We start from the raw sequence: 21,735 nt of genomic DNA, 5'->3' as shown, positions 1-21,735 counted from the left end.
GTTCCCTTTCCAGTTTTCCCTGTGCATGCACACCCTTGTCCTGTCTGAATAACCACACAACTGATGCACTTCCAAGTTTAATAAGCCACATCCTCAGCTAAACCTGGGGTGAAATGTGAGACCCTCATTCTATGTGTGGTGGTGTCAGTGGGTAGGCCTGAGGCTGCAAAACCATCATCCTACCAGTCAGAAGATACCTCCAAAGTAGATACATGTACACGAATTCAGTGTAGTCCTACTTCCAGTGTGTTTCTGCTGCAAAGGTGGCCGAGCCAAAGGCTGCCAGATGGATAGAGGAAGCAGGCAGCGGGATATTGAGGTAGCTGGTGGTCCAGCAGAAACAAGTATAGAAATACAGCCTTCAGGAAGGGAGGCAGTTCTAGGGTCATGCTGCTTTCAGAAACTGGCATGTGCCTCCCACACCTTTGGAAGCTCCCCTGGCCCACTGTGTAAGTGGCAGGCCTGCCTAGCCTGTGGTTCTTCCCGGCTGTTGAGGGAGGGTTCTTGGGGGCTGAGATGGTGCTAGTGGGGACGAGCTGAGCCTGTGGCCTCTTAGGATGAAGCTCTCGTGGTTCCGGGTCAAGATGGGAAGTGATGAAGTGGCAGAGCCACTCAGCGCTAACTGCTTAGTACCTCTCTGTGAGGGGACAGGGTACAACCCCATGGGCACTTAGAGCGGTGGGGGTGGAAGGTCACCCTTGGGGCTTAGCGTCTTTCAGGCACCCAACCTCCCAACAAGGATTGAGAAGAGTATAAATGAGTTAATATTCAGGAAAAGACAATTTCCACAGCCTGACTCACACCTGAAAAGCTCGGGATGGGCTAGGAAGTGGGTGTTTGGTGCCTCCACGTCCAGGTAGTGCCAGCGCCCCTTGCCTTACACTTGAATGGCCAGCTAAGTAACCATAGAGTATAAGGCCATGTCTAGGCCAGTCTTTCCTGGCTCCCTGCCAACAAAGCAAAAACAAATTCAAGAGCTTAGGAGAAAACAGACTTCCCTTACAAATCCCAGAGCTGGTCAACCTCAAGTTTCTTCTCAAGGAAATTTCTATGGGGTCACATCCCAGGGGATCGGAAGGGGGACAGGAAAAAGCCAAGGCAGAAAATGGACTGTTGGCCTCCCCAACCCAGAGGCTCCTCCTGAGCTGACCCCTGAGAGAGGAGGAACATGTCTTCTCTCCTTAAGGCACCCAGATCTGGGTAGAGGCAAACTTTACTGGCCCAATGCCTGGAGCTGCTGGAGGCAAGGCCAAGAGCAGTGGAGGGCCAGGTCTTCAAGCACTGGGGTACTCCCTGCCCCCAACCCCTCCCCCCATGCAGTCTCTGGGGTCTGGGCAGCAGCAGAACCCAGTGTGGGAACCAGCAGACCCGGTGATGTCCCTGGAGATCCCTCTGCTGCCTTCCCTTATTCTCTGTGGGTTTTGAGAGGTTCATTTGCTGTTGTTTCCCTAAAAGTGATGGAAAAGAGAAAAGGATTATTCCACAGGCAGCACAACAGTCCATGAGATTGGCTCTCTCTAGCCCTGTAGGGGCTGAGGTGGGCTCAGTAAAGCCACACTACAATCTATATCTCTGTACTAAGTTCCCACAGCCCACACTGGGTCCCTCACCTTTCCCCTGAAGACACATTTTTCCTCCTGGTTCCTCACCTTATGGTATTCCTATCCTTCCCCAAGTTGCTCAGGACCTGGACAGTGGCAGGCCTCCTAACTGGCCTCTTGCCTTCTCTATTGGACCCCTTTTCTTGCCATGAAACAGGCAGTTATAAAGACAAATTAGATCAGGCCATAGCCTTCCTGAGTCCTTCAATAGCTTCCTGAAATTTGGCATAGGGTATTGTGGGTCCCTCCAATGCCTTCATGTTTGAGCTCCAGTGTCACAGCTTTGTCTATTCTTCCAATATGACACCCTTGTTCTTGCCCTGGGCCTTATTCTATCAATTTTCTTTGCCTGGTACACTTAATCACTCCCTAGCCTTTGCCATTAGCTTAGGTGTCTGTTTTGCGAGAAAACTCTTGACTACCCTTGCCCCCACACCGCTGCCCTTCCCTTTTATTATTTTTTTGTTGCCCTCCCTTTTAAATCTCTGGCTCCCCCTATAAACAGGGCCTGGGTTGTCCTTGTTCTCTGGACCTAGTTGCCCCCCCCTCCCCCCACCACACCACACCCCTCATATAGAAGGAGCTCAGAAATTAGTTGAATGAATACTCTGATTAGTGAGTAGATGCTTTACAGATGAGGAGGCTGGCCTGATGCGGCCAGTAAGTGCAGTAAGGACATAGGCTCCTGCCTTTCTAACTGAAGGGCTTGCAGTAGAGTGGAACCCAACAGACTTGCCAGCTCATCTCTGAAACTGTGACAATAGCCCCACAGGCAGCATGCTGAACAGCATATTGGTGGGCTGTTCAGAAATTAGAGTCTGAGCTCCAGTTGAAGACCTTGGGGCTTGCTGTAAAGACCACTAAACTAGTGGACTTCTACCCTGAGAACTTCCTGCCCCCATCCCTGTTATCAGCACAGGCCTATCCTCTGCCTGCCAAGCATGGGGTTGTGATGGGCACAGATTTACTCACCACGAAGTGAAATGCGTGGAGCCATCAGGTGTGGATCCGTTCTGGCCGCCCAGACCTGGGGGCAGGAACACATCCAGAGCTGCAGCAGGCTGGGGGTGGGGATCTGAGCAGGTATCAGCCCAGGTCAGGTTTGAGGCCAGTGGCGGTGTTTGGTGAAGAGTCTCGTGGGGGCCCTAAAGGGACTAGTGGTATTGTCTGATTGAGGTTCAAAGGAAGTTAAAATGTGATGGGTGGACCGGGGTTTCTGGCATGAAATGGTATGTTGGCATGGATTAGGGTGCAGAGTTAAGCTGTGATGAGGCCCTTAGGGGATCAGTGGTAGTCTAGGGGGTTCTGGGGAGCCCAATGATGGAGTCCAGTGGGGGGTGGGGAGCCTCACCTGGGCGGTGATACAGCCCTGTCACCGTGCTCCCGTAGAACCCCCACGCCAGCTGGATGCCCAGGAGACTTAACACCAACCAGAGTAGCAGCAGCTTGAAGAGGGTCACGCGCATGTCCTGCGCCTCCCACTCCCGCAGGAACTCGCTGCCCAGGGTGCCCAGCGCGCCCAACACCGTGGTCGGAAGAGCCTGCAAGGACTGCCCAGACCAAGGCTCCGCCATGACTGGCTCATACCCCACCCGGGGGACTGTCACCGTAGTTCCGACTGCGCAGGCGTCTGGTCTTCCGGGGCCAGGGCCGTTAGTGCGCACGCGTAAAACTAGGCAAGGCTAGGCTACTTCGCTTGCGCGAAGAGTTGGCAGTTTAGGGAGGAGTATTAAAACCGCGCACGCGCACCCTGCCCCACCCTGCTTACTTAAAGGATGAGTGAGTCGTGAAGCATAAAATAGCAACCAGGTCTTTTATAGCCCTGGAGTTCCCGTGATGCCCCACGCGGCCGCAGTGATTGGTTAAGCGCCTTGCCTTTAGGGCGTGGACGCGCTCCTGAGCAATCGTAGCTGAGCTGTGAGTGCGCGCGCGTGCGCGGGGCCGAGACTGGGGCTGGCTCGAGCCCGCTGGCACACGGGAGCGCGCACGTCGCTCCCCGCCCTCCCGCCGCCGACCGCCCTCGCTCGCTCGAGCTCCCCGCCCGCCGCCCGCCGTCCTCCGTCGGTTCTCTCGTTAGTCTGCCTCCGTCTCCTCAGCCACCCGCCCTAGTCTCCGAGCTTGCTACTCGCGGACAGGCGTCCTTGGCGTGGAGAGGTCGGATTGCGAGTCGTCGCCTGAGGTGAGCAAGAGGGTACCCTCCTGGCGCCGCGGCGCCCGGGGCCCGCCCGCCCGGCACTCTTCCGGCCGCCTGCCCGCCCGCCGCCCCTCCGCGGCCGCGCCCCACCTGCTGCTCTCGGCTGGCTGCCCCTGGGTCCCGGCCCCTGCCTCCCGACCGGGGCCCCGCTCCCCAAAGAAGCGGCCCCGCCCGCGCAGTCCCCGGAAGCGCGCCCCGCGGCCTCCCGCGCCCCTTCCCCCGCCCGGCCAGGCCTGGTGGAGCCCCAGCCGCCCGCCCGCGGTCCCCGGCGCTTCCTCTCTCTCACGGCTGCGCCGGGCAGGGCGGGGGCTTCGAGCCGGGCCCGGCAACCGCGCGGTGCAGCCGGCCCCTGCGAAGTGCGCGTGGCTGTCGGAGTTGAAATGGGAAAGAAACTCTTTACAACTCCATCTTGGCTTTACATTGAATAGGAAACATGAATCACCGTTTTATACTGGGTGAAGTCCAGTTATGTTTTGGGTACATTTTCTTTTTAAATGTAGTACTCTCGGAGATTGTGTAAGTAAAAAGGTAGTGTTGAAATCTTATGGGTTAGGATTCTTGGGTATTGAAAGGATGTTTTCCTGTTAAACATTTTTTTCATGACTTGTATCGAAATAAAGTATTAATTTGCAATTTTGCTTAGTCTCAGTTACTACCTTGATTAGGAATCACCTAAACATATCCTTAGTTACCGATTGACTCAGTTACGAGCCATCATTATTAAATAGCACTGTTTGCAGTTAAATCGATTTGGTCAAAAGCATGTTTAGTAGTCTGTGGTGGAAAACTGGCATCCTTTTTGCCTCAGAATTGGTTCCACTTGTGTTTTTTAATGGTCCTGATTTAAAATTTTTACCAGCGTTAGTGACTTGTTTGGTTCTTTTTGTGTTTAAGATTGTCTTTTGAAGTAAATGTTTCTTGCAGGTGTGTAATCAGATTATAGTCCTCCCTGCCAGATCTGAAGGGGAAAAATACTTTAAAAAATGTCTTAAAAATGTTATACGTGGTGAGAATTTTTCACCCATTCAGTGTCAAACACCCAAATGTGTAAGGTGTGTGTACTATTGTATGATTGTCGCTTTGAACATACCGGTTTGAGCTTTGGGCACGAGTGACATTGTTTGGACTGAAGGTACAAGACTAATTCCTAATTGTGAAGGATAACTTACTAAAGGATCTCTTTTGATAAATTATCTTAAGAATAGTTCCATCTACTTTTGTAGAGCACTGGTGGCCCATGGGGATGTGACAAAATAGAAGACAACTTGCTTTAAGTCAGTCTAGTCCTAGAGTTATCACCTCTGTTCTCATAGAAGTCTGTACTAGAGAGAAGAAAATAGGGATCCACTGACTTTTTCATAGATCCAGAATTTTACACCCTAAAGGAATCTTCAGGACTTCTATAGTCCAACCCCATTTGCAGATGAGGAAACTGAGTTCCAGAGACTTTTGTAAATATACCAATGTTATATGTCTAGTCACGTACAGGCCAAAACTATTTTGTCTGTGTGGTATTTTCCTTGTACTCCTAAACAGCTTGCTTAGAGTTAAGTAAAAATTCAGGATTTAACAACTTGTTTCCAGTGCTTTCTCCATTTATGTATTACTGATATGTTGTGAGAATCTGAAAAATTCATTAAAAAAAATTTTTTTTAATGTTTATTTTTGAGAGAGAGAGAGAGAGGAGAGACACAGCCTGAGAGGGGGAGGGGCAGAGAGAGGGAGACACAGAACAAGAAGCAGGCTCCAGGCTCTGAGCTGTTAGCACCAGAGCCCGACGCGGGGCTCGAACTCACAAACTGCCAGATCATTACCTGAGCTGAAGTTGGACGCTCAACCGACTGAGCCACCCTGGCACCCCGAAAAATTCATTTTCTAAACGAATTTCAGTTATTTAGCCTTAAACAACACTCTCCTCCCTGCAACTGGGTGGTCCTGCAGCAGTTGATTGAAATAGATAAATGAATATACAGGGTCCCCGCTTGGCCTAGTTTTGGCTTTCGGTGTTTGGGTGTTCTTAGGGACAAGCTTCTTCCACAGGGAGGCCCAGACTCCTCTGTTCCAAATCCCACATAATTAGGTCAGGCTAAGATGTTGTCATGTGACTGAGGGCTGTTTTGACTATTGATTTGAGGTGGGATGGAGAGAAACTGCACAATGTGTGTGGTAGTGGTTTTGGTGGAGTATTCTCATAGTCTTCATTCATATTAGAGTGAAAACAGGTAGATCTCGAGGTGTTTCCTCAAGGAGTTAGTGGAGTTGAAGCAGTGACCAGAGAAGTTGCTACTTAGGGTTTTCTTAGTTGTCCTAGAGCTGAGATTTATGTTAACTCAGAAGATAGACTGATATTTCAACTTCTAAGAGAACTAATCTGGGCATGCTGAGCTTCTATAGACAGGACTTTGGGTTTTATTGCATTATGGCTACTAGTGATAAAGCTAAATGGTACATACTCACTGGATTTTAATCACCTATGTTTGTAGTAGTAAAAGGTAACTAAAAGTTACTTAACCTTCCTGTACCACTTTATCCCTTTATGCCCCTGGCCAGTGGAACTTAGTTTGCCTGCACCTACACATTAACGTAACTAAATTGTAAAATTGTGTTAATGTGTCTTAACTACACTCTTGATCTTTGGGTATATGCTCACTGTTAAGTACTTGTGAGATTACTAAATTAAAATTTCCAAGATAGTTTAAAGTTAGTAATTAATGTAAAATTCCTATTTCAAGTGTTTCTATTTCAAATGACTCATTTATAGTCTGTGGTACTGCAGTATTAAGTGAAGACCTTGTATACTCATAATTGTGGTAGTCATGTGACTAAAAATCAGGTAGGCATTGAAGCTGCTCATTCTGGGTGTTGGTCTGAATTTATTGGTGGTTCTTCCAGATGATTCTGAATAACATTTTATAGTTAACAATGGTCAGAATATGAGATACACTGTTACATCTTAGCCAGTTCGCAGTTTGTCCCAAACTGAGCTTGATTTTTTTTTTTTCTTGTGAAGAGGGTGGATAAAGTAAATATGTTTAATTAGGCATGTTTATAATAGTATCTTACTATTCAAGTGAAGGTAGAGAGAAGAACATAAGCAACTGAAATGTTTGGAGTGGTGTAAAGGGAGAAGAGGAAGGTAAAATGAAAGAGAGGTGACCAGAGATCAGATCGTGTTAAGGCTTTTAGGATATAGGAAGTTCTTTGGGTTTGTCCTGAGATGAGAAATCATTAGATGTTTTTTAGCAGGGGAATGATATGATTTGATATTAAATAACTAGAATCCCTCACTAAGAATAGGGGTAGATCGGAGTCCATTCTGACTTTATGTTTTAAAAGTGTAAGGGGCGTCTGGGTGGCTCAGTCAGTTAAGCTTCTGACTTTGGCTCAGGTCATGATCTCGCAGTTCATGGGTTCGAGTCCTGTGTTGGGCTCTGTGCTGACAGTTGGAGCCTGGAGCTTGCTTCAGATCCTGTGTCTCCCTCTCTCTCTCTCTGCCCCTCCCCAACTTGTGCGCACACTCTATCTCCCTCTTTTTCTCTCACTCAAAACTAAATAAATAGACATAAAAAAAACATTTAGGGGCGCCTGGGTGGCTCAGTTGGCTCAGGTCATGATCTCACGGTTTGTGGGTTCGAGCCCTGCGTTGTGCTCTGCGCTGACAGCTCAGATCCTGGAGCCTGTTTTAGATTCTATGTCTCCTTCTCTCTCTGCCCCTCCCCAACTTGTGCTCTTTCTCTGTCTCTCAATAATGAATAACAGTAAAAATAAAAAAAGAAAGAAAAAGAAATTAAAAAATGTTTAGGGGCACCTGGGTGGCTCAGTTGGTTAAATGTCCAACTGCAGCTCAGGTCATGATCTTGTGGTCTGTGAGTTCGAGCCCCGCATCGGGTTCTGTGCTGACAGCTTAGAGCCTGGAACCTGCTTCAGATTCTGTGTCTCCCTCTCTCTCTCTGCCCCTCCTCCACTCATGCTCTGTCTCCATCTCTCAAAAATGAATAAACATTAAAAAAAAATTTTAAAAAAAAGTTTAATCTCTACACCCAGTGTGGGGCTCAAACTCAACCTGAGATCAAGAGTCATACATTCTTCCAACTGAGCCAGCCAGGTGTCCCTCTTTTCTGACTTTAAATAGTAAACTAATATTGATCATCTCTGACAAAAATATCAGGATTTCTGAATAATTATCTTCCTTGACCTAATGACTTCATCCTGTTTTTTTTTTTTTTTTTTGAAACCATTGATTTTTCTGACAGTTGCCTTTCAGCCTGTAATTTCTCTAATACCTGTATTAAGAATATGTAAGTAGATAAAACAAGTTATTTAAATAAATGTTTGTGGTAGTGTAGGTGGTAGGGTTACAGGTGTTCATTGTAAGATTCAACTTCACTCTGGTTTGAAAATTTTTATAATAAAATGTTGGAAAATTAATTTATGTAGGATTCTTTTGCTTTTTGCTTTTAAAAGGGCAGTATTTGTAATATTTGTAAGATAAGGTTGTGTACCTTTTAAGTAAAGGAGGCTAAAACTTGTATAAATGTGGTATATTTGATGATATACCAATCAAAGATTAAATTCTATACTTCTTCCCCTCTCCTGAATTCTGAATTACAGGGAACTTTGGGCAAGCCTGTTTACATCCTGTGTTTTGATTTTTTTCATTGTAAAGTGAATAGACATAATTCCTGATATTTTTATATTTTTATAGTGCCTTTCATCTGAGAAGTTCAAGGCACTTGTAAAACTCCTGGCACACAGGCCGTGGGTCTTGCAGCACATTTGTAAGGTATGTAACATAGAAACCTCTTCTTTTATTTCTCTTTTCCCATGAAAGAGAGATTATTATATATTAAATTCTGGAGAAATGTCAATGCATTACTGTTAATGATTCTCTTCACCAATCTTGAGTTCTTTATCTTACTCCATACCTTTTCTCTCTAGTCTTATTCTCCCACCTCTCCATAAGGTACTCCTCTAACTTTTTTACTTTTAAGTGGTATTTCTTTTTTAGATGAAGATAGATTTCCTAATCTCTCTCTTAAAGGAGATGAAACTCACTGTGTTGTACACATACCTCTTTTACATCTGGACCATTCCCATCTTATTCCTTCTGTTTTTCATCTTTAAAGTTTATTTTGAGAGAGAGAGAGTGCACATGTGCACGGACGGTCACTCTTGCAGGGGGGATGGTGGGCAGAGAGAGAAAGGGGGAGAGGGAATCCCAAGAAGGCTCCATGCTGTCAGCACAGAGCCCGATTTGGGGCTCGATCTCATGAACTGTGAGATGATGATCTGAGCTGAAATTAAGAATCGAGTGCTTAACTGAGCCAACCAGGCGCTCCTAGTTTTCATCTTTAAGTTTTCATTTTTAATTTTTTTTAATGTTTATTTATTTTTGAGAGAGAGAGACAGAGCATGAGTGGGGGAGGAGCAGAGAGAGGGGGAGACACAGAATCCGAAGCAGGCTCCAGGCTGTGAGCTGTCAGCACAGAGCCTGGCGTGGGGCTCAAACCCACGAACTGTGAGATCATGACCTGAGCCGAAGTCGGATGCTTACCCAACTGAGCCACCCAGGCGCCCCAAGTTTTCGTTTTTTTCAGTAGTTATCATACATTTATCCACAGCTTATGTTGTGGGTATATCTATCTAATTATCAGTGGCAAATGAGTCAGGTAGAGAATGAAGATCAGAGGACAATCTTCCCTCTTACCAGAGGGGTCAGAGTGATACTGGCTTAGGTGGGAACGTCAACAGCTGGTATAAGATCCGTCCAGGGGTTCTTTAGATATTTAAACTTATTACAAATAAAGGAAATTGTTAGAAATAATCTTAATTTGATTGATACCATGGTATATATCCTAGTCGGTACTGTTTTGATCGCCTTTTTCTGTTCTCTTTGGGTCTGAGGGAACTCTGTATATGGAGAAGTGAGCTGTGATGGGGATGAATATTGTTTATTTTTTTCCAACTTGTTTGTTTTATTTTTTTAATTTATATTTTAGTTAATATACAGTGCAGTATTGGTTTCAGGAGTAGAATTCTGTGATTCATCACTTACACACGATGCATATAATACCCACTGCTCATCGTAAGTGCCCCCCTTGGTATCATATCAGCCATCACCTATTTAACCCATCTCCCACCCCCCTGCTTCCATCAACCCATAGTTCTCTATCATTAAGAATCTCTTGTGGTTGGTTTCTCTCTCTTCTCTCCACCCTCCCCCATCCCCATATGTTCATCTGTATTGTTTCTTAAATTCCACATAAGTGAAATAATATGGTATTTGTCTTTCTCTGATTGACTTACTTCGCTTAGCATAATACATTCTTGCCATTGCAAGTGGCAAGATTTCATTCTTTCTGATGGCTGAGTAATATTGCATTGTGTATGTGTGTGTGCATGTGTGTGTACACACACACATATCTCTTTTATCCATGGAGGTGAATACTCTTATTTGGTGAAATGGGGTGCCTGGCAGTGAAGGCATACAGTGATAGTGGTTTTGGTTGGCTTTGAACTCCTCCTTGGCATGCTAAGAAGAATGAACAAGCTAGCTTGTGGTTTTGTCATTCATTCATTGAACAAATAATTATTGAATAGCTACTACATGTCAGATGCTGTTCTGGAACATATCTGAAGAAAACAAGGTCCCTGTCCTCAGCGCACCTGGATGGCTCAGTTGGTAGAGCATACAACTCTTTTTTTTTTTTTTTTTTTTTTTAAGTTTATTTTGAGAGAGTGAGCACATGCATGCGCACAGGGGAGGGGCAGAGAGAGAATCCCAAGCAGCCTCCATGCAAAACTTGACATGGGACTTGATCTCATGAACCACGAGATCATGACCTGAGCCAAAATTAAGAGTCAGACACCTAACCAACTGGGCCACCCAGTCACCCCTAGAGCATGCAACTCTTGAACTTGGGATAATGAGTTCAAACCCTCTTTAGGCTTAGAAGTTACTTAAAAAATAAATTAACTCTCACATTTAAAAAAAAAAAAAAAAGTCCCCGCCCTCAAACAGTTTTTGTTTGTTTTACAGTGTCTTTATTCCTAAAAATACGAGCACGTTTGATTTAGAACTGAAAAGTGTTAGTTTTGAATCATACCATCTACTTTTCTCAGTGTTACAAAGTAGAAAGCACTTCAGGTGTAAATAGTCACAAAATATGAATAGTCCTGCTTATGGAGTTATTGTTCTAGTAGGAGAGACTAATGATAGGTAAGGAATGGACTTGTCTTTTTTAGGGAACAGCAAAAGAAAAAAAAATTGAATGGCTGGAGCCTAAAGAGCAAGTGGAAAAGTGGAAGAAATAGTCTTATAGGTAGGCAAGGGCCAGATCTTTTAGGAACTGGGAATTTAGAGTTTATTCAGAATGCATTGGAAAGCTATTAAAGGGTTCGTATAACAGGAGTAATGTTATCTGATTTATTTAGATTTCTAGCTCACGTATGGAGAATAGACTACAGGGTGGCAAAAATGGAGGTAGGGAGATCTGTTGGAGGCTGTTTAAATCCAGTGACAGATGATTGGGGCTTGGACAAGAATGACAACGGTAGAAGTAGAGGGATTCACAGTATGTTGTAAATGAGTGATCATAGGCTTTGCTGATAAATTGGAAGATATGGCTTCCTGAATCCCTGATCTATGGTAAGATTAGCTCAGTGCAACTGCTGGGCATAAGAAGACAACTAGCCTAGCACCACTGCATATATACTCTGTTGTCCACAAGGCTTGAAATTTCTCCTTTAAGGGGTGTTTGGGTGGCTCAAACAGTTGAGTGTCCACCTCAAGATTTCAGCTCAGGTCATGATCTCGCAGTTTGTGAGATCAAGCCCCACAATGGGCTCTGTGCTGACAGTGTAGAGCCTGCTTGGGATTCTCTGTCTCCCTCTCTCTGTGCCTCTCCCCTGCTCATTCTCCCTTCTGCTGCTGCTGCTGCTGCTGCTGCTGCATTGTCTTCTTCTCTCTTTCAAAATAAATATTTTAAAAAATGTTTAAAAATATTTTTCCTTTCAGTACATTGAGTAATGCATTAGGGTGGTTTGATTGATGGCCTCCCTTGTAAGAGGGGAGACTGTTTCAAAGTTGTTTTCTCAATTATGTATTTCTACATTGTATTTAAAAACAGAGGTGCCTGGGTGGCTCTGTCGGTTAAGCATCCAGCTTCATGCCTCAGCTTGGGTCATGATCTCACAGTTGGTGGGTTCGAGCCCCACGTCAAGCTACTTCAGATTCTGTGTCTCCCTCTCTTTCTGCCCCTTCCTTGCTCATACTTTATCTCTCTCAAAAATAAACATTAAAAAAAATTTTTTTTTAAATTTTTTTTAATGTTTATTCACTTTTGAGAGACAGAGAGTGAGAGTGGGGGAGGGACAGAGAGAGAGGGAAACACAGGACCTGAAGCAGGCTCCAGGCTCTGAGCTGTCAGCACAGAGCCCGCCCGATGTGGGGCTTGAACTCACAAGCTATGAGATCATGACCCGAGCCGAAGTTGGATGCCCAACTGACTGAGCCACCCAGGCGCCCCTAAAAAAATTTTTTTAAAACAAAAGTGAAGCTATGCTTACCAGTTTCTTCACCAAAAATGCTGATGACCCTATAATGACAAAGAAGTTTTGCTATAGAAGAACTCTGTATGTATATACCTTTAACCAGGTTATTCCTTTGAGCCTCAGGACCTGTATCTGTGAAATGAAGATTACATTTATTTTATAGGAATTTTAGATGAAATAGTATATGAAGAGCATGATGCTCAATGCATGCAAGTTTTCTCCCTTAGTAGAAATACTTGTTCTAAGTCTGATAGATTCCTTTTGTTTTTTTTTTAAGTTTATTTTATTTTGAGAGAGAGAATGGGGGAGGGGGGCTGAGGGAGCAGAGTACTAAGTGGGGTCGGTGCTTAGTGTGGAGCCCCATGCAGGACTGTCTCATGACCGTGAGATCATGGCCTGAGCCCATATCAAGTGTTGGAAACTTAACCGACAGAGCCACCCAGGCGCCCCCCCCCCCCCCCTTTTTTTTTAAGAGAGAGGGTAGGTCAGGGAGAGGGGCAGAGAGAGAGAGAGAGGGAATCTTAAGCATGTTCAATGTTCAGTGCAGAGCCCAATATGGGGCTTGATCCCATGACTCTGTGATCATTACCTGTGCCAAAATCAAGAGCCGGGCACTCAACCCACTGAGCCATCCAAGTGCCCCTTAAGTTTTCTTTAAAAATTTTTTTTTAATTTTTTTTTAATGTTTTATTTATTTTTGAGACAGGGAGAGACAGAGCATGAACAGGGGAGGGTCAGAGAGAGGGAGACACAGAATCTGAAACAGGCTCCATCCAGGCTCTGAGCTGTCAGCACAGAGCCCGACGCGGGGCTCGAACTCACGGACCGAGAGATCATGACCTGAGCTGAAGTCGGCCGCCCAACCGACTGAGCCACCCAGGCGCCCCTAAAATTTTTTTTTAATGTTTTTATTTATTTTTGAGAGAGAGAGGGAGGGAGAGAGAACAAGCGGGGGAGGGGCAGAGGGAGAGGGAGACACAGAATCCGAAGCAGGCTCCAGGCTCTGAGCTGCCGGCACAGAGCCCAATGTAGGGCTCGAACTCACGAAATACAAGATCATGACCTGAGCCGAAGTTGAGTGCTTAACTGACTGAGCCACCCAGGCGCCCCACCCCCTAAGTTTGCCTTTTTTAATTAGTATTTTTTTAAATAAATTTTTTTAATGGGGATAGATGGTGGTGATGGTTGCATGACAACATGAATATATTTAATACCACTGAAATGTATACTTAAAAATGTAGATGGGGGGTACCTGGGTGGCTCAGTCAGTTAAGATGGTAAGTTTTATGTTATGTGTATTTAAAACAATTTTTTTTTTAATGTTTGTTTATTTTTGAGAGAGAGAGAGAGAGAGAGACACAAGAGTACTAGCAGGGGAGGGGCAGAGAGAGAGGGAGACACAATATGAAGCAGGCTCCAGGCTCTGAGCTGTCAGCCCAGAGCCTGACGCTGGGCTCGAACTCATGGACAATGAGATCATGACCTGAGCCAAAGTCACATGCTTAACTGAACCACCTAGGCACCCCTAGGTTATGTGTATTTTACTTCAATAAGAAGAGAGGGAAAAATGCACTAGGTAAAAATAAAATCATACAAAAAAAAAGTTTATACTAAAAAATGAGGGTGCCTGGCTGCTTCATTTGGAAGAGTATGTGACTCTTGATCTTGAGGTCATGAGTTCAAGACCCACATTGAGGGTAGAGTTTACTTAAAAAAACGTATCGTCTTCCTATTCCAGAGCATAATCCTCCTCTCATTGTATTACTTCCTTTGGGCTTTAAAAATATTTTATTTGGGCTCCTATCTGGCTCAGTTGTGAAAGCATTTCACTCTTGATCTCAGGGTTGTGAGTTTGAGCCCCATGTTGGGTGTAGAGATTACTTTCAAAAAATTTAAAAATATTAGAGCAAGGGGGTTGATGAAGCATGTGTATGAAACATTGTAGAAGGGGGTAGGTAGGCATGACAAGTAAAAGCCTTTCTCCCATCTCAGCCTCCAAGGTCCTTCTTTACAGAAGACCATATAACTGTTTTCTATATATCCTTCTAGAGATACTGTGTCTATATGTATATATTACATATTTTTCTTTTTTTAGAAACATGCAGTTGCACATCACATTGTTGTGTATCTTATTCTTTCCCCTTAATAGGTCTGAGTGACTATTTCGCAAGATATTTAATAGCATACGCTGTGGAAAACAGTTTGGCAGTTCCTCTAATGGTTAAATATATAGATTTAGCATACAACCCAGCAATTCTACTCCTAGCTCTATACCCAAAAGAATTGAAAACAAGTAGTCGAATAAATGCTTGTACGTAGATGTTCATAGCATCACCATTCTTATAGCCAAAAGGTGGAAATAATTCAAATGTTTATCAACAGATAAGTCGGTAAACAAATGTGGTTGTATACGTACAATGGAATATTTTTCAACTACTTAAAAAGATGAAGTATTAATACGTGGTATAACATGGATGAACCTTGAAAGTATTATGCTAGATGAAAGAAGCCAAACACAGGCCATATATTGTATGATTTAATTTATATGAAGTATCTAGTACAGTAAATCTGTAGAGACGCAAAGCGAATTGGTGGTTGCCAGATGCTAGGAGAAGGGGAACTGGAGATGGACTGCTTAATAAGCATGGGGTTTTCTTTTGTGGTAATGAAAATGTTTTGGAACTAGATAGACTTGGTTGTTTTACAACATGGTGAATATGCTAAATATCACTGAAATGAACACTTTAAAAAGGTGAACTTTATATTGTGTGTTTCACCTGAATTTAAAAAAAGTTTTAAATAGATGTTTAGGCCTTACAGAGTTTTCATCTTGCTAATTGTGGAACCTTGAAAGGAATAGAGATGTTTGCGCCAGAATGCAGGGTGTCTGGCTGTGCATTGTCATTGCTGAAACACCTAGGCAACTCATTGGAGTTAGTTTATTCTTCTCTTTATGGTGGTTCTCCAGACAAGCATTGTCTTGTGAGCAATATAAGTGGAGAATTAGACTGTACAAAATCAAATTCTGATTCTGCCCATCTATTTAAGGTTAACCTTGGCACATTTACATTTTGAAGTGAATGATCTGATATTCTTACTTAGAAAGCCAGAAGGGAGTATTTCTTTCCTTTAGCCTCAAAAGAGAATTTTAGTCTGGGGTTATTCTTAGTTGGCCGTATATTGGAGGCTTTGTGGGGTTTTCCTCTGCTTGCCTTCATTTGCCTTAGGTTTGCTGCTCTCCATCTCTAAGGGCCTTTGAACTGACATCGACCCTTAACAACTGCTTGATCAAGATGGCAAAATAACAATAGTACCAGGCTCAAGTGCATTGTGAACAAATGGACAGTTGGTTTGAACCTTTTTGCCAGGCATTTTCCTATGTTGTTTGCAAACCAAATAAATGGCTTTATGTTTTCAATTTAATTTCCCGAGTGTTTAATGGTGTTTCCTGTGTGTCAGGGACAGTCCTGGGTGTGGGTGAACCTGGGGTCGATAGGACAGTTCTGCCCATGGCACTGAAAGAGTTTCAATATAGTGATTTTTTTCCTCTTAATGAAGTAGTATGTATTCTATTCATTTTACTTTATTTATTTATTACTAATTTTAAATGTTTAATTTTGAAAGAGAGAGCTCTAGTGGGGGAGGTGCAGAGAGAGAGGGGACAGAGGATCCAAAGCAGGCTATGTGCTGATAGCAGAGAGCCTGATGCGGGGCTCGAACTCATGAACTGTGAGATCATGACCTGAGCCAAAGTCACATGCTCAACTTCCTGAGCCACCCAGGCGCCCCTCTCTATTCATTTTAAATGTGTACTTTAACAAAGGACAAAAGCAGTAGAATGGAAGGTATTTGAGAACGGAGTGCGTATGAAAAGCCTATGCTTTTCTTTTTTTTTTTTTTTAATTTTTTTTTAACGTTTATTTATTTTTGAGACAGAGAGAGACAGAGCATGAACAGGGGAGGATCAGAGAGAGAGGGAGACACAGAATCTGAAACAGGCTCCAGGCTCTGAGCGGTCAGCACAGAGCCCGATGCGGGGCTCGAACTCACGGACCGTGAGATCATGACCTGAGCCGAAGTCGGACACTCAACCGACTGAGCCACCCAGGCGCCCCAAAGCCTATGCTTTTCAACCTGGCTTATTGTTTGAACAGAAATTTGATTCTGATTTGGTTGTTACATTGAGGACTGGCTGGTTAAAAAAGCTGTATTTTGACCTTTATTTTCACCTTCATAATACTGATAGTTTTTGCTCCAAGAGAAGGCATTGTAAGGCATCTTTAAGCTTTTATGGAATTCATGTGTGTTTAGGTACAGTATGGCTCTTGTGAAAAAATCGAGATCTTAAACCACTGAAATAGTATCATTGTATTCTAGATAACTGAAGCTTTCTTTCTTAAGCTTTACAACTTTTTTGTTTCATTTCTGCAGTGGACATCTTTTTCCCTGTCTTACGGTATCTAGGACTTAAGCTTCTCCATGTAATGAATGAGGTCTTTCCTCCTAAGGGAGAGTTTTTGAGTTCTGTCCTTGGAGTCTGTCAGCCTGCTTTAGGACTGGCCAGAATGGCACTTCTCTCCCTCTCCATTTTATGTTTCTAACCTGATTTACAGGGTTTTCTGTGTCCTAAGTCTTGTCATAGGCGCACTGCTTTCTCACCCAAGCATGTGTTTTTCTAAACTGTTGTGAACTCAGCTACTGTCCAGTTAGACTTACAGAATCGTTTATAAAATAAAAGCAAGTAAGTTCATAGGGAGGATCTGAGTTTTAACATTACTGTTACAGATAATTTGTTTCTTTTTTTTTTATGTTGATTTTTGAGAGACAGACAGAGTGTGAGTGGGGAAGGGGCAGAGAGAGAGAATCCAAAGCAGGCTCCAGGCTCTGAGCTATCAGCACAGAGCCCAATGTGAGGCTCAAACCCACGGACCACAAGACCATGACTTGAGCTGAAGTCGGATGCTCAACCGACTGAGCCATCCAGGCGCCCCAGTTTAAGTTTCTGATTGTATGAGAGGTTTCTATAATTCTGTGAGGGTGAATTCTTTTTTTTTTTTTTTTAACGTTTATTTATTTTTGAGACAGAGAGAGACAGAGCATGAATGGGGGAGGGTCAGAGAGAGGGAGACACAGAATCTGAAACAGGCTCCAGGCTCTGAGCTGTCAGCACAGAGCCCGATGCGGGGCTCAAACTCAGGGACTGTGAGATCACGACCTGAGCCGAAGTCGGACACTTAACCGACTGAGCCACCCAGGCGCCCCAAGGGTGAATTCTTGAACTACTAGACTCCTACCCTAGGAGGTAGCCTCACCACTAGTGTACACAGCCGAGGTTGTTGTAACTGTTTTCTTTTTAAAATCTGTGTTCGCCAAATTGGTTGTATAAAGCTTCTTTGCTCCTGGAAATTTATTTTTTTCAGGTTTATTATTTGAACACTTAACTATTATGTGCTTGCACCTATGCTTGTCTGACAGTGGTTAATAAGACAGATATGATTCTTATACTAATGGAGTTTGGGAGGAAGAAACTTTGGAGGGGTGTGATGAGTGAGGCAGAGAGAGGTTTGGTGCTGTGGGAGTATCCAAAAGGCCTGATCTAAATTGGGAGCTCAGGGAACACCCTGAGAGACTGACTTAGCCTGAGTATGAGTTATCTAAGTGGGGAAGGGTAGGTGGGGTGCATTAAGGGCAAAGGAAAGAAGGAAGATACCCTGGGTTAATAGCCTGAGTTATAGGATATTATATTGTTTTGGCTGAGGGTGGTTGTATGCTTTGGGTTTTATAATTTTACAAGATACTGTCCTGGGATTTATATATTTTCTTATCTATAATACGACATTTTGTACCTAGATTTCATCCAAAATATTTTTTGCACAGCTTGCATTGACACTACACCCTGCTGCAGAAACATTGACAAAACCTGGATTGGGAGGAACTTTTTAATGTTCATTAGGATCATCATTCTTCTGAGTAAAATTCACAGGATTTTTATGATTTTTAAAATTTCTTTAAAAATTTTTTTAGTTTCTAAAAGACTAGACAACTTTTGCTTTTATAATAGTCATCTGTACAATACTGATTCGTAACAACTTATGTGGAGAGAGAAATAAAATAAAACACACACTGGTTCTTATCCTGGTTTTCTGTCCTGGTCAACCATGGTCCGAAAGTAATGATCCTCCCTTTTGACATATGTGAGAAAGTCAGTAGCAGCCTAATGCTACATCACAGTGCTTACATCATTCACCTCATTTCATCTCATCACATAGGCATTTTATCATCTCACATCATTACAAGAAGGGTAAGTACAATGCAATAAGGTATTTTGAGGGGAGAGACTACATTCACATAACTCATTATAGCATATTGTAATTGTTATATTTCATTATTAATTATTGTTTAGTCTCTTGCTGTGTGTAATTTGTAAATTAAATTTTATCATAGGTATGTATGTACAGGAAAGACGTAGTGTATGTAGGGTTCGGTACCATCTGTGGTTTCAGGCATCCACTGGGGGTCTTGGAACATATCCTTTGTGGAGAAGGGGGTACTACAGGATGTAAAATTTCAAACTAGATTATATAATTGAGGCATATGGATGTCAAAAAGGTAAGTTTCGTGAACTCAACCTTAAAAATTTTTTTTAAATGTTCATTTACTTTTGAGAGATGGAGAGAGAGAGTGAGTGGGGGAGGGGCAGAGAGAGAGGGAGACGTAATCCAAAGCAGGCTCCAGGCTCTGAGCTGGCAGCACAGAGCCCGACTCGAGGCTCGAACTCATGAACTGTGAGATCATAAACTGAGCTGAAGTCAATGCCTAACCAGCTGAGCCACCCAGGCGCCCCTCAGCTTTTTAAATTTTATTTTATTTTATTTTTGAGAGAGCAAGAGTGGGGGAGGGGCAGAGAAAGGGGAACAAAGGATTTGAAGCTGGCTCTGCGCTGACAGCTGCAAGCCCGTTGTGGGGCTGGAACTCATAAAACTGCAAGATCATGACCCCAGCCAAAGTCAGACGCTCAACTGACTCTGCCTCCTAGGTACCCCTGAACTCAGCTTCTAATCTGTTTTTAAAGTAATGTGTTTAAAGTAATGAATACAGTAAAAAGTTAAAAAATTAAGTCATGTCTAAAGTTATGCTGTATTAAATGCTTTTATTTCTTCAGTGGTTGAGGAAAGCTTGCTGTAATCATCACTATTTTTGTGTAATTAGTCCCTTTGTAGAATCATGAGGTAAAATTATAATTATTTGAAGTATGCTATCATTTTAAAGCTGTGATTATTTTTTCTGCATAGGAATTTATTCATTATCTTTCCAAAATATTGTAAAGATCTTGATCCAGCAGAAGCAGCATAGTTATTCAGTTGAATTATTTCTACAACTGTTTCTCAGCTGGAGAACTGTTTTGTGCCTGCTTATAATGAATGTTTGGTTAATAAATGTCTAGATAATACATGCATTATAACCAAATAGCACCATCTGAAACACCTTTGGTAGCTCCTTATCTGCTAAAAATTGTGCACAGAGGCAGATTTACTGTGAGTCTAAGAAAGTAAGTATTGTAAAATGTATAGTCCCTGAACAAGTTATTGAAATCATTCAGCTAATTTAGGTTGTAGAATTCAAATTACTGTCAGCCCTGAAGTTTAGCTTAAATGCACATCACCCCCAGCCCCCAGCTTACCTAATTTAAAGGCTATTTTGTTTTAATTTCCCAAGAGAAATAGCAGGAATGGCTCAGTCCACTTCTCTGAGATAATAGCATAGTTACCCGTCATGGGAAAAATCAGACCTGAGGGCATTAGAAAAAGTGCTTAAAAAGTATTCAGAAGAATGTGATGGCGTGTGTATATTTTGTTTAAAAAATTTTTTTTTAATGTTTATTTATTTTTGAGACAGAGAGAGACAGAGCATGAACGGGGGAGGGTCAGAGAGAGGGAGACACAGAATCTGAAACAGGCTCCAGGCTCTGAGTGGTCAGCACAGAGCCCGACGTGGGGCTCGAACTCACGGACTGCGAGATCATGACCTGAGCCGAAGTCGGACGCTCAACCGACAGAGCCACCCAGGCACCCCAGGCGTGTGTATATTTTAAAGCAAATTGGCATTGGGTTAGGGATAGTCATAACTTTCTTTTGGAAAGTTCTGAAGATCACAAACCCATTTGATGGTAAAACCTGAACTGAAATGATGAGAGGTTGTTTAGTTTTTATCCTCCTTATATGTTCATTTATTTTACTGAAGAACTATTAACCCATTGGGTATATTACAGAGTATTTGGCATTTGTACCATACCATCTTTCTGAAATCTGAAAAATTCTGACTTTAGAAATATCTAGTCCCAAGGCTTTTGGATGAAGTATTGTGGGCCTATAATTTCAGGCAGTGAGAGATAAGTAGTAATTTATTATTTTTTTCAATAGGAAAGAAGAGGGTGGGGTCAGGTATGGATGTGATACATACTTTGAAAAACTAATTACAGCTGACTCTTGAACAGTATGGGGGGTGGGGCACTGACCCCTGTGCAGCCGAAATTTTGAGTATAACTGGACTTCCCAAATATGTAACTAACAGCCTACTGTTGACTGGAAGCCTTACTGATGACATAAAGTCGATTAACATGTGTTTTGTATGTTAAATGTGTTATATACTGTATTTTGGGGGGGGGGGGAGTTTTATTTATTTTTAAGAGAAAGAGCACCCGTGCACATGAGTGAGCAGGGATGGGGCAGAGAGAGAGAGGGAGGGAGGAAGGGAGGGAGAGAGAGAGAGGGAGAGGGAGAGGGAGAGAGAGAGAATGAATCTGAAGCAGGCTCCATACTGTCAGCACAGACCCCAATATAAGGCTTGAACTCAGGAACTGTGAGATCATGATCTGAGTCGAAATCAAGAGTCAGACACTTAGGCAACTGAGCCATTCAGGTGCCCCTGTATACTGTATTCTTAAAGTAAGCTAGAGGGACACCTGGGTGGCTCAGTCAGTTAAGTGTCTGACTCTTGATTTCAGCTGAGGTCATGACCTCACAGTTCGTGAGTTCAAGCCTTGCATCGGGCTCCATGCTAACAGTGTGGAGCCTGCTTGGCATTCTCTCTCTCTCTCTCTCTCTCTCTCTCTCTCTCTGCCCCTCCCCTACTTGCGCTGTCTCTGTCTCTCTCAAAATAAATAAAGAAAATAAAAAGATACAGTACTAAAAATCATAAGAGGGGCACCTAGCTGGCTCAGTCAGAGAAGTATTTGACTCTTGATCTTAGGGTCATGAGTTCAAGCCCCACATTGAGCATGGAGCCTACTTAAAAAGAAAAATAAAAAGAATCATAAGAGAAAATATGTTTAGTAGTCTACTGCAAATCCACATATTAAGTAGATCAGTGCAGTTCAAACCAGTGTTG

At 43.3% G+C, this 21,735-nt stretch overlaps 2 protein-coding genes across 4 annotated transcripts in view; one reads left to right on the top strand and one right to left on the bottom strand.

The window, feature by feature from the left end:
- Nucleotides 1-64: 64 nt before the first annotated feature.
- On the bottom strand, nucleotides 65-3,446 carry TCTA (T cell leukemia translocation altered). Of its 2 annotated transcripts, none has more exons than XM_053897352.1 (3): nucleotides 2,953-3,446; nucleotides 2,574-2,676; nucleotides 65-1,448 (listed from the first exon to the last, which is right to left on the bottom strand). In XM_053897352.1, exons 1-3 carry the CDS (start codon nucleotides 3,173-3,175, stop codon nucleotides 1,406-1,408), a joined length of 369 nt encoding a protein of 122 aa, XP_053753327.1. In that variant the 5' UTR covers nucleotides 3,176-3,446; the 3' UTR covers nucleotides 65-1,405. The 2 variants fall into 2 exon arrangements, with proteins under 2 accessions (XP_053753327.1, XP_053753328.1); XM_053897353.1 differs by having other exon boundaries at nucleotides 2,574-2,628.
- A 138-nt stretch (nucleotides 3,447-3,584) lies between these two features.
- Nucleotides 3,585-21,735, top strand: part of RHOA (ras homolog family member A) — a 63,195-nt gene continuing 45,044 nt past the window's right edge. Inside the window, exons 1-2 of one of the 2 annotated variants that reach the window (XM_019416817.2) lie at nucleotides 3,585-3,780; nucleotides 8,501-8,578. The gene's annotated coding sequence lies outside the window, so the exon portion shown is untranslated. The remainder of the gene's footprint in view (nucleotides 3,781-8,500; nucleotides 8,579-21,735) is intronic. The other variant, XM_019416818.2, reaches the window with a different exon arrangement.

This window comes from Panthera pardus, unplaced genomic scaffold (assembly GCF_024362965.1).
Source record: "Panthera pardus isolate Hobbes unplaced genomic scaffold, ASM2436296v1 HiC_scaffold_8, whole genome shotgun sequence".
Lineage (NCBI taxonomy): Eukaryota > Metazoa > Chordata > Mammalia > Carnivora > Felidae > Panthera > Panthera pardus.
This window is presented reverse-complemented; position numbering and strand designations above follow the sequence as displayed.